Genomic DNA, 11,595 nt, shown 5'->3' with positions numbered 1-11,595 from the left:
AAACAAAAGTCTATGCCCGCCTAGCACAAGACCAACCCAACAAAAACTGGGCATAAAAGAAGTTTTTCTCTCAGGGAAGTGACATGATACATACATGCTGTCCTCTGCTCCCTTTCCCTTGAAGAACTACTGGCTCAAGAATTTGAATTTGATATAGACAGTACTTAATGAAGCATGAATCCTAGGGTAAAGCTAATCAAAAAAAGTTGGAAGAATTCTAACAAATCCAGTTTCAGCTCTAAGAATAAAGTGTATTTTGGTAAGGCTGTGGTCATCTTCGTACAAATACAGTTATACCTACCGTCAGAAATGGCACTACAAGCTTCAGCATAACTTTGTGAAAGTAGTAACAGGGCAGAGTTACTAGCACCAATTCTCAACTTGCATCAGCAGGAAAACCCACCAAAGGCCCATCTGTTTAACCACGCCACCAGAGGAATCAATATTCTCATGCCGATAAGTAAGCAGGCTTTTCTCACTCTCTCCATTCCCACAGCACACCGTCTGCAACGAGGAGGGCACTGTCATTTCTTTACTTAGAAGAAACGGAAGTCAGGAACACTAGCCATTTTCAGACTTTTATTACGAGGAAAAAAATGTATTTTCTACAGCAGTGCTCAAGAGCTAATAGTGGAAAAGCCACAGACATGACGCACAGTCTGTCATTAGTCTCTTCATAGATTCTTTGTTTATATTTGTTCTTTGACGTAACTTGCAGGAGTAATTTATTTCACAGCTTGCCAGAACACAGCCACACCACAGACATCATCTAGAACAGAGAGGAAAGAAAGCTTCAAACACATGGATTTCCACTGGATATTGAGGGACAGTTCAATAATCAACAAAACCCCCCTAGCAACAAACCCACAAAACCCACCCCCCACACCACCCTAGCATCAGAAATCTAAGATGAAGTTCAGCCATATTAGAAGACAAGAGGCAGAACCATACTCTGCTGCTGGAGAGTGGCTCACAAAGGCTGTACGCTGCCAGAAAGCTTCATCACCTTCACGAGGACAGCAGTACTTACTCCAGCATCAGTGAGGATTACTTTGCCTTCCTTAAGGAAGACACTTTTGCCATCATGAACAGTACTCTGGGCCTTCCAGTGGTACCAGCTGAGACGCCAGGGCACTTCAGAGGCAGAGGTTCCGAAGGCTATACTCACCACATTCACAGTCCTGCTCAACTCACTCATATCTTGAAGCCCAGAGCTCTCATGCACTCTTTGTGAGCTTCAATTAGGTGCCTACAATTTTCTTCCCCCTTCTCAATGATGCTGCAAAACAAACAAAAAAAAAAGATTTCCAAGGCTCAACAACAAAACGTTTGCTTACTATTAGTCAAAGCCACCGAACCGATAAGCTGCTGGGAACAATCAAAAATCCCCGTTAGGCTCCAGAGATCTTTTTGCCTATCCTGTCCAGGGTAGTACTTATTTGGGAAGTGTAACACTATCTCAAAAAGTTGCCCAAGTCTGGAGCTGTGCACTAAAACTCTGATGAAACGCATAACAATTTCCTATTAACAGGCCAGTGTCTATTCTGGGAAAGTCTAGACTGGGATTTGTTATACAACAGGAGGCTCTTGCATCACTTCATCAACTATGCTGATCTTGTCAGCAACCTGTTTCAAATCATTCAGTACTGAAACAACGAAATTTCTCCAGTAAGTGACCATTACAGAATAAGACAACCAGTAAATGACGTTTTAGTCCAGCTTCAGTTGGTATTTAGGGAACCCGCAGCAAAAAAACTCTGTCCAGCTACTCTTAAAAAAATACGTATTTATCACACATGGTAACTTTGGATGTCACTCACCCATCCAAGTGTCTAATACACACATTCAAACAGCTGTAAGGCCCTACCACCCTTGGTGTATCGTGCATACCGCAAAAGCAGAGCGCACTGCTCTCCAACCGACTGGCAGAGCGCTTCCCCCAGAGGCGGGGATTCCACCGCTGCCGCCAGCCCTCATCTGCCACATTATGCTACCCTGGGTGCCAGAGGAAGAAGCTACCAGACTGTGAATAACTGAAATATTTTATTTTGCTAATCATTTAAGTTTTATTACAGTAAGTATGGACAGGTCTGCTGGCTGCCCAGGGCAACTCCATCTGGGCAGGGCCTTGCATCCTACCACCCTTTGCTGAGGGGGCCCTGGACTCACCTTCACTACCATGGAAATAGACACACCCCCCCTAACTTTAGCAAAAATACAGTTTCCAGTATTATGTCACCTACTGAATGACATCTGTTACACCTGTCAGGTAAAAAAAAAAAAATAAAAAAAAAATTGGGGCACCAAAATAGTTTCTTTAAGCTTTAAAGATTTACTCTTAGACAAAGGAGTTCTATTTGGAGGGGGTGTTTCACGACATTCCATAGGTCCTATGATCGTGACTAAGCCTGTACTTACAAATGCTGCTATATGCATCGTCAAATCTGAGAAACGTCATCCTCTGTGACCGAAACCCCAAAGTATTTTATTTAAGAGAACAGCACTGATAACCAATTAAGCACTAAACATGTTACTACCTGCTGCTACTTGCTGCTTCGAGTCAGTCAACATTGTGAAGATTTGTAAGCAGCATTAACAGCTAATCTCTGAAACCTGTTTTAAACTAGGGCTACAAGATATTAATCACTTCATTTCTAGTTTATCCTCTTTCTCCTCCACACTCTCGCTCCTCTCCTGGATGCTCCAGCACCCTCCACCGGGTTGGGGAGAGCTCCTAAAATCACCTCAAAAAAAACCCCAAAACAAACAAACAACCAAAAACCTCAGCACCTCGGCAGGCACTGAAACTCCTAGAAAACGGCACCAGGTGGGGCAGGGGCAGCAGCCCCGGCGGGGCAAGGGCAGGGCACGGCAGAACAGCAGCCCCGGCGGGGCAGGCCGCACGCAGGCCGGCCGAGGAGCGCCGGTGCAAAGGCCTCAGCAGCCCGGGCCGGGCCGGGGCGAGCCCGCGCGGGGGGCGCCGCCGCCGCCGCCCCAGGAGCCCGGGGCCGCCCGAGGCCACCCCCCGAGGCGGACCCGCCCGCCGGGGCCCTCACCAGGCGTCCCGCGCCTTCTTGGTCTCGGGGCAGGCGCAGCAGGGCTTCAGCGGCTTCTTCTCCTCCCGCGCCTCCCCCGCTCCCTTCGCGTCGCAGCTGGCGGCGGCGACCGTCGACATGGCGGGCGCTTCCCCCGGCAGTGGCGCAGCCTGCGGGTGAGGGAAGAACCGGGCGGAGGCGGCCGTTAGCGCTGCCCCCCTCGCAGCCCGAGCCAGCCCCGCCCGCCCTTACGCGCCGGTACCCGCCCGCCCGGCGCCGCGCCGGAGAGACACCGCCGCGCTGCTCCGCCTCGGCGCTGCCGGGCTCCGCTGGGCGCGGGGCGGCCCCGCCGGCCCCTTCCTGGCCCGCGGCACGCTGGGGGGTGTAGTTCGCCGCGCTCCCGCCTTGCCCGCGCCCGCCAGGGCCGGCCCTCGCCCGGCCTGAGGCGGCGCGGCCGCGGCGCCCGTCCGTGGCCGGCGGCCCGCGGGAGCAGGCGGCCCTTGGCGAGGCAGAAGGCGCAGGGAAGGGGGCGGCAGGGTGGGAAGGGGCGTCAGCAGCTGCGGGCACCCGCCGCGGCCTTAGCAAGCGCGGCAGCTGGCGGAGAGGGCGTCAGTGCTGCCGCTGCCCCGCTCCAGCGTGAGGAAGCCGCAGCCTGCTACCTAAAGCTCTTGTTTTCCGACTCAGGCGGTGGGGAAAGCGGGCAGCGCTTTGTCGCAGTCGCGCACTGAAAACTGGAGATCTGTGGGAGTGAAGAGCACACGGCGATGCAGGGCCTGCACAGCGACGCAAAATGCTGCCGTTCCATGGCTGGGGGCCAGCCAGGCCGGCCCTGCCACGGGCAGCGAGGGAGAAAACACGGATTGCTTTCCTTTGTAGTCCGCCCCAAACCAGGCATCAGCGGCCACTCTTGCCCCCCAGGGCTCTGCCACGTACAAAACGGCTTGGCTGAATTTGCCACAGTCTGTCAGGCAGCTGCGTGCTACGCTTGCGCCTGCAGCCAGCCCCGATGATGACAGGGTTACACACACGCACACGTACATGGACTGGCAGGTATACACACGTATAGACTGGCAGGCACGTTGCAGAGCAAAGGGATGCCCCGCACAGGTAACATGCGAAGGGCCACACATCAGTGGATGTGACACCGCTGAGAACTTGGAAGGGGAAAAGAATATACCCACTGGGATGCGGCTGCTGTGTCTTTTAATGGGGTGTAGCAAGAGTGGCAGCTTACATCAGGTGCTAAGGAGATCCGAAACTGTAGGAACCCTGACAAGAACATTTGGAGGGACAGAAAGCCTGCATTTTAGGCATCTAATTAATTTCTGACTTTTAGGATGCGCTTTTTGCATTGGGGGCATATTTCCCATAGCTGTCAATCACAGAGGTATTTATTTTGGTCTGTGATGGAGAGTAAATATCAGCAGCTCCTATAACGCATGTTACATGCTCTCAGCCTCAGCAAAACTTTGGAGCTCAAAATATCTGCTGGGGATCTGAACACTCCAGTCAGGTAAAAGATTGAAAAGGGTCCTGCCCTATACAAGGCATGAAATATCACATGATTCTGTTTTCAAGAGCCCTGGGCAAGACAGAGAGAACTATTTCATTATTTTCAGTATTTACCTTTCCAATCAGCAAGCCAGAAGTGAGATCGTTCTCTGTTGAGAGATTTTGTTCTTCTGTTTCTCTGGATCATCAAGGTGAATGCCAACACCACTGACTTGTGCTACCTGAATGAGTAAATGATAGGCGAGGATTCTTTTTTGATCCACTCATTCTCACAAAGAGAGACAAGAAGTAGAACCTAGCTCTTTTCCAGAAGTTCAAAGCTCCACATTTTCATTGCACGAGTAGATGAGGCTCTCCTGCTTTCACCATCAGGGTACGTCTGTGGCACCCTGACAATACAACTCCTTGAAATGCAGGCTCCGAAGGACATTGCCCATGCATTGCCACCCTAACTCTGAAATGGCATCACAGAACACTCACTCACCTAACCAGCCACCTCCTTACTTAGCCGTGAATCTCAGCTCAGTAGCCTGTCCCCAGCTGCCCCGTTTGGCTGAGGAGGTTGTTCAGACTGACCTACGCGCACACAGCCTCCTGGTTCAGCACACACGCACTGTGAGGCCTTGCAGCAACGTGTGATGAACTGGAAGATGTACAGGTTGCATATGGTGACCAAAATATGCTTCTCCCAAATCCACACAAGCATGCCACCAGACGGAGCTGAGATTGAAATGCCTATCAAAAGCATGCCTCAGCTCTCCAAAGCAGTGCCTTGTTAATAGCTGGGGTTTTTAACATACTAAGCATGTTTTCCTTTCAAATTAACTAGCTTTGTCTTCTCTTCCTAAAGCTTTATCTGCTGGCCACTATCCAAAGGCCTAAACAGAGCTGGTGATGGCGACATAAACTGAGGCAAAGCCTGCAGTAAAAGACCTCAAAGGGGATTTCCCAAGTCTGCAAGTGAACAGTATATTCTATTTAACAACAACATTTATTAAAAAAAAAAAAAAGTTTGAATGAGGTTGATTTGGCCTGTAGAAACCTGGAAAAGACCAAACAAAAAACATATTATACTCTTGCTGGAGTTACAGAATACCAAGGGCAGAGGGAGGTTAAAATTTAGTCATCTTGGGAGAAGACTTCAAAAGGGTCTGCACAAAGGTACAGCCTGTGGAGACTAAGCATCTCTGCGAGCAGCACCCCATTTGAACTCTAGCAGCTTTCCAAACAGATTAAGGAGTGCTGCTATTTTGGCCGTGCTGCCTGTTTGTAACAGAATCACCCTGGAAGAAGGAATCACTTCTTGGTGGGATGAAGGGGCAGGGTCTGGGAGTGAGGAGAAGGAATGGAATTGCCATTGAAGCACAATTAACATTCATGCTGATTGCACCAATCTGGAGTACAGCACCGGAGGGGAGATCACACCTTTTTCTCTTCTGACATTACATTGTACTTAAGGATTGATTATTAACTTGGTGCTTTTTGTTTTCCATTCGTCCTCTGCCTGCTGACAGTGGCAGAAGAATTATATTAAAGAGTATGTGTCAGGATGAACAGATTCATCTACCAGTCAAAGAGGAATAGCTAAAGGCAGGCTGCTGAGCTGAGACTGCTGGAAAGTTGTCAGATCCAGTACCCAGGAAAGGAAATTCAGTAAAAATCTCAGGGTCTCTGAAAGGGATAATGAAAAAAGATGCTCCCTCCATCTAGGGTGTCACTTGGCAGCCTGGTGCCACACGTGAGGGTACAAGGACTACAGACAGGACTGGACATTTACAGCTCTGCATTTAGAAGAGCGATGGGTGAAACAGAGGGAGACTGCCCAGTTGCCATGAGGTTCCGAATTATTTTCCCTGTACAGCCTTTTATCAGAATTAAAGAATATGGAACAGTGACTCATGATGTGTAAACATCACAGTAGCACTGCAGTCATTGCTGTTGGCTCCTTGTATCTTCAGTTTCATCCCACTAAAAGAATGGTTGTCCAAAAGAAAGAAGTACTTGTCTGTTAAAGAGATCAAATACACAGACTTTTCAAGGAACCTCAAAAATACATTTACATTCATTGCTACTGTTAGGTAGGGTAAGCCCCTACCAATTGTCAGTTGGAAGTAGCAGTCTAGGGTAGTCCGGGGTTTTCCAGATTCTCACACTTCAGCTATACAATACAGAAGGTAAATTTAGCTGTGGAAAATCTGTGTGGTGAAACAGAGCTGAAGATATTTTGATATTTTTCCACATAATGCCTATTATGGAAACCACTAACCCTTCACCATCTTGAAAAAAGAAACCTGTTTAATATTGGTCTAGAGAAACATTTTTGTCTTTAACTTAGTATAAACGAGACAGCCACTGTCTGGGAGCCCAGTCAACCATATGCTGGTTTTGTCTGTGTTTCTGGGCAATGCTTAGATACACACAGGAAAAAGAAGGACTTCAAACCTCTGAGCAAGACAACTTGTGCGGGCCCTGCTGCCCGTTATATTAACTGCCCAAGTACAGGATAGTTAATTTTTTTATCAGAGTTGCAGACCTGCAATTAGCAAATACTATCAGGTCAGCAGTGTGACCTGAGAGAATGAATGCTGGGATAAAAGGACCTTTGCTCCGGTCTAGTACGATGGAAGAGACTCTAAGGTGATTAATTACATTCCCTCTAAGCTTCAAACTCCATCTTGAAGGCAAGCGGCTTACTGGGCTAAAACTACCTCAAGATGTGATGCACCAGTCCCTTCCCAGGCTGAAGAGGGAAATACCCATGTTTCAGAACTACAGCAAGAATTCCGTATGCAGGGATGCTGTACCACAGGACCGAACCATCCCCTCCTGGGAGATGACCACAGAAGGCTGTATGGAGAGAGTCTTCTTCCATACTGGCAAGCAAGCCCTTAACGAAACAAGCATATAGAATCAAGATTACTTTTAAGGCCTTTGTGTCTCTTTGAATGCCCAACAAACTAGTACTGCAACAGATCACCTCTTGCCAGAAATTCGGACAAATCGTCAGAGGCTGGAGGTGGAAGGCAGTTTGCAAGATTGCAGTCACTTTCCACTTTAGAACCAGAGCAATTGCCTTTGACATTGCAGGACTCTGCCACAGCATCCCTGAAATTCTGGGGTCTCACACTGGGACAAGGACTCTGTGGCCTAGCCCTGCAATGTCAAAGGCATAGAAAATTAGGATAACAGCCCTCCTACAACAACAGGCAGAGCAGAAACTCGTCCCAATCAAAATGTGCAGCAAAACTAATTTCAAGAATTGCCACCACTGCTTGCTTTTGCTAAGAAATCAGTGTTTTTATAGTACAGTCGAGACAGTTTCCAGCGATGAATGACTTTTCCAGTGAAATCTGGATGCTTGGGGGTGGGGGTGGGGAGGGGTGGCAGTAGAAGGCATCAGTGCTTGCTTTTGGTATAAACTTAAAGGATCTAAATGTATTTCTCACTTTTCCTGCACATCTCTCCCCAGTTTGTGCTAAGATTATCATCACTTTCACGTTATGCTGTTTCTTTTCACTGCCCACTGACAGCATATCCAAACGTATTAGTAAAGATAATCAATTAGCCATGCATGCAACACTGGAAAAGCCAGATCAGCAAATTCAGGATGCAGTCTCCCTGATAACATGGCAAAAGAAGGAAGATGGCATTTTGTATCGTGCCACAGAGCAACCTGCCTGTTCCCCGTGCGTTGGAGGCAAGAACAACTGAGCCTTGGGACATGCGGCAGCTTTTCCGCGATGCAGCTGATGCTGGATGCACATTTCAAGCCTGGTCAGGCTTACTTCAGTGCTTGCTGGGATGACTGATCAGCTGCTCCCTTTTGTGGAGGGTACACCCATGAAAATCCAAGCATTCTGAAATAGATCCCACTGCGCAGACTGGTGGGAAGGCCAGGCCAGGTGTTTGCACTGAAATGGCTGCATGTGCTACGCCTGAAGGCAAGTGTGTATTGTCTGACAGTCTCTATGCTTAGTAACTCAGAAAATCCTAACCTGTATTTGGAAAATAACATCACTAATCTTCCAAACAGCATGTATCTCCAAAGATCTGCCCTTCATTGCAGTGAGACTCTCTGTTTTCAGTTAAAAATAAGAAAAAAATAGCCCAGGTTTAAAAGTGTTTAGGTATGAAGAAGATACACACTAGTCACTCAGGGAGAAGTTTTGCTATCCTCAGGCATTTTTTTCCCCTCCACTGCAGAGTTAACCAAGACAGCTGCCTATATAGTTCTTTCCAAACAGGAAACCTCTTCCATTCTCATTTCTCATGACTTGAAAGAGTAAGGCTTCAAATTTCTGCATAACTGGCATATGAATTGTCAGAACTGATCAGAATGTGACCCCAAGCAATCAGGCAGCTGAGCCACTGTTAATATGTTGCACCACACCCATGCATGGATGATCTCCAGTTAGTCACCCCACAAAAATCAAATCCTGCCTGATGTCTGTGCTTACGCATTTCATTCAGAACCCAAGTTCACTTGCTTGTGTATTGCAGAAAAATGCCTCCCTGTAGTTCTACTCTGTAATACAAACTTCTAACCTTGATCAGTTCTGCTGCAAACCTGGCTGTGTTTCTGCAACTCTGATGAATAGTGTTAAGCTGTCAGTCAACTGAGAAGCAGCAATACAGTAAGACCACTTACTTCCTTTCCACTGCCCACATTCCAGTACGTGTTCCTATTTTCCCCTAAGTGTTGCTGCTATTAACAATTTTATTCTGCTTGGTGGCATGCCATTTTGACGTCTGTGTCAGTAGCAAATCTGCTTTTTTGAATCTATTCAAGTCTCTCTTGATCATGTTTTATGAAATGTGAAGCTCCACTAAAAAAATAATTTTAACATTCACAACAAACTGCGGGAGCTAACTGGAAGGAATCATTAGAATTTACAGACACAGGAGTCATTCCATTTTTGAGATGTCACTGATTGCAGCTGCATACTTCTATGTACTCACATCCCAGCATCTCACTCCTTTGAAATACTGCATCAAGACATATGCTGTACATTGCTGCAAGCTGCTTGTAAAAAGCCTGCAACATTATGTACCTTCTGAATCCGTTTAGAACCTCCACAGCTGTTACTGGAAAAGTTACAAAACAGTGTAGAAAACTCAGCACTCTTTAAACTATTGCTTTCACATCAGTGGTCAAGCTAGGTTGCTACTCTGAACAACTAATTAATTTCCACTTGTTTTCTTCTTATTGATCCAGGAGAATAATTTCTAAGTAAGTCTAATAAGCATTATTGGCACTTTGTCAAAGGGATCCTTAGAATCCTTATTCCCACCAAAAATCAATTGCACTTGGATTATCAAGTGCTTAAGAGTCAGATTTTAAGAAGCATTAGGGCATCTCCATATGCAGGTGGAAGGATTCTCAAGAGAGCCTGTTTACACTGAAAAATTCCTAAATACATTATGTAGCTGGAGTACAAATATTTTTGAACAAGTGACATGGGAACACAAGTCATCTATATGGCTGAAAATTTCATCTAAACCTTCAGCTCAAGCCCATACCCTGACTATTTTGCCCTGGTTTTCAATATGCTGTACAGTACACTGTGCAGTATTTTCTCTAGGTACTGGGTGTCTTGGGCTGGTACTTACTCTGTGTAACAAACACTTAAATTTTACTCAACGCATCCTGTCTGGACTGGCACATCAGTAACTTCAACTACTCAAGTCCCTTATTTAAAACCCAGAATGGATTCTTCTAGGTCAGATTCTCCTAGGGGCCCACCCAAAGACTTACTCAGGATCAAAAAGAGGATGTTTCCAGACTGACGTGCTAGATGCTGAGTATCCTCTCACAGCTGATATGTCAAGACACCAGTGATATGTACTAGATCCCATACTGTGCTGGGAAGTGATGTGGGGAAGGGCTATGTGAGCGCAGACAATGACAGAGAGGAAAGATAGGGGAACTTTCAAGACTGAAGAGAGCAGAGCTTTGTTTTCTTACATGAGGGAAGTGATACTTAGGCATCCTTTCCCAGGCCTTGAAAGGGCTCTGTTCAGCCCCCACCCAGTTCTAGCTTTTTTTCTTCCCATGGCCTGAGCATCCTGTCACTGCTGTCCCACCCTTTTCTTGGTAGGCCTCCCCCAGGCCCTTGGATGTCTGCTAGCCCTCAGCTGACCTCTGTCCAGCGGATTGCAATTAAAGGATGATAAATAAGTATTTTTGGAAAGGTTTAAGAGACAGGATTAAGATCATATTGCACTAATTGTTTAATAGTAAATAAGAGTGTAATGTAAGGAAGAGTTATACTGTATTATAATAACAAGCTGAAACAAGTCTCTATAGCACTTCTGTCCAGCTATTTAATTTCCATTAAAATTGTTGCTGAAATGGCCACAGAAAATCAAGAGTCCTTGGTGCTCCTTTCAGATCAGGCAAGCACAAACATTCACTCCCTGGAAAAGTTTTCCAACTAGTTGGAAGCCAGATTTGACCAGGCACCTTGGCAAACAATAGCAGAAATGCTGCAGAGGTCAGCAAGGTACTCCATTTTATAGTTTTTGCCACATGACATAAATATATACTACATGTCTCCCTGTCTGCTGAACTGTTAAGCTACCCTGCGCTGCTGCGAGCTTTAGTACAAGACATCTGTCAAGCAGCCAGTAAAAATCCAGCTGCTGAACTCTTGAGCTTCTGGGTAAAGGGATCCCCTTGGCTCAAGGAGACAACCTTCCCTCCACAGCCTTTGATGTTCTTAGGGACTCCGCACCCCCCCTTAGCCATGCCAGTGCCCTGCTTAGTCTGCAGGGGAGCAGAGCTGGGAAGCATCATCAGTTGACCAGGCCAGCATGGTCCTTGCTGGGGACAGCACCCTCCCTGCATCCCTGCAGGCTAACAGGCATCACCAGCCAAGTGTTAGGGGGGTCAGTACTTCAGCAGAGCCTTTCCTCAGGCTTGGCTAAACAAAATAGAACAATTCACATCATCCCATCCAGACTGTTAACAGGCTCCAAATGTTTTTTAGGACTGCCCTTTCTTCAAAAGGACTGTCCTCTCTCAGCTTACCATGGACCTGACAGAAAT

The 11,595-nt window shown here is 47.0% G+C and overlaps 1 protein-coding gene across 1 annotated transcript; it reads right to left on the bottom strand.

Annotated features, from left to right (window-relative positions):
• Positions 1 to 565: 565 nt before the first annotated feature.
• Positions 566 to 3,286, bottom strand: COX17 (cytochrome c oxidase copper chaperone COX17). Its single transcript, XM_080391222.1, has 3 exons — positions 3,057 to 3,286; positions 1,169 to 1,279; positions 566 to 769 (listed from the first exon to the last, which is right to left on the bottom strand). Exons 1-2 carry the CDS (start codon positions 3,173 to 3,175, stop codon positions 1,195 to 1,197), a joined length of 204 nt encoding a protein of 67 aa, XP_080247348.1. The 5' UTR covers positions 3,176 to 3,286; the 3' UTR covers positions 566 to 769; positions 1,169 to 1,194.
• Positions 3,287 to 11,595: the final 8,309 nt, after the last annotated feature.

Source organism: Falco punctatus, assembly GCF_963210335.1.
Source record: "Falco punctatus genome assembly, chromosome: 6".
Lineage (NCBI taxonomy): Eukaryota > Metazoa > Chordata > Aves > Falconiformes > Falconidae > Falco > Falco punctatus.
The sequence above is the reverse complement of the archived record's forward strand: the minus strand, read 5'-3'. Positions and strand labels throughout refer to the sequence as shown.

Excerpts from the sequence above, each read along its gene's own strand:
- COX17 (XM_080391222.1), bottom strand. The coding sequence starts at position 3,175 with ATGTCGACGGTCGCCGCCGCCAGCTGCGACGCGAAGGGAGCGGGGGAG. Across the intron at positions 1,280-3,056 it reads AAGAAGGCGCGGGACGCCTG|CATCATTGAGAAGGGGGAAG; the intron begins GTGAGGGCCCCG and ends TTTGTTTTGCAG.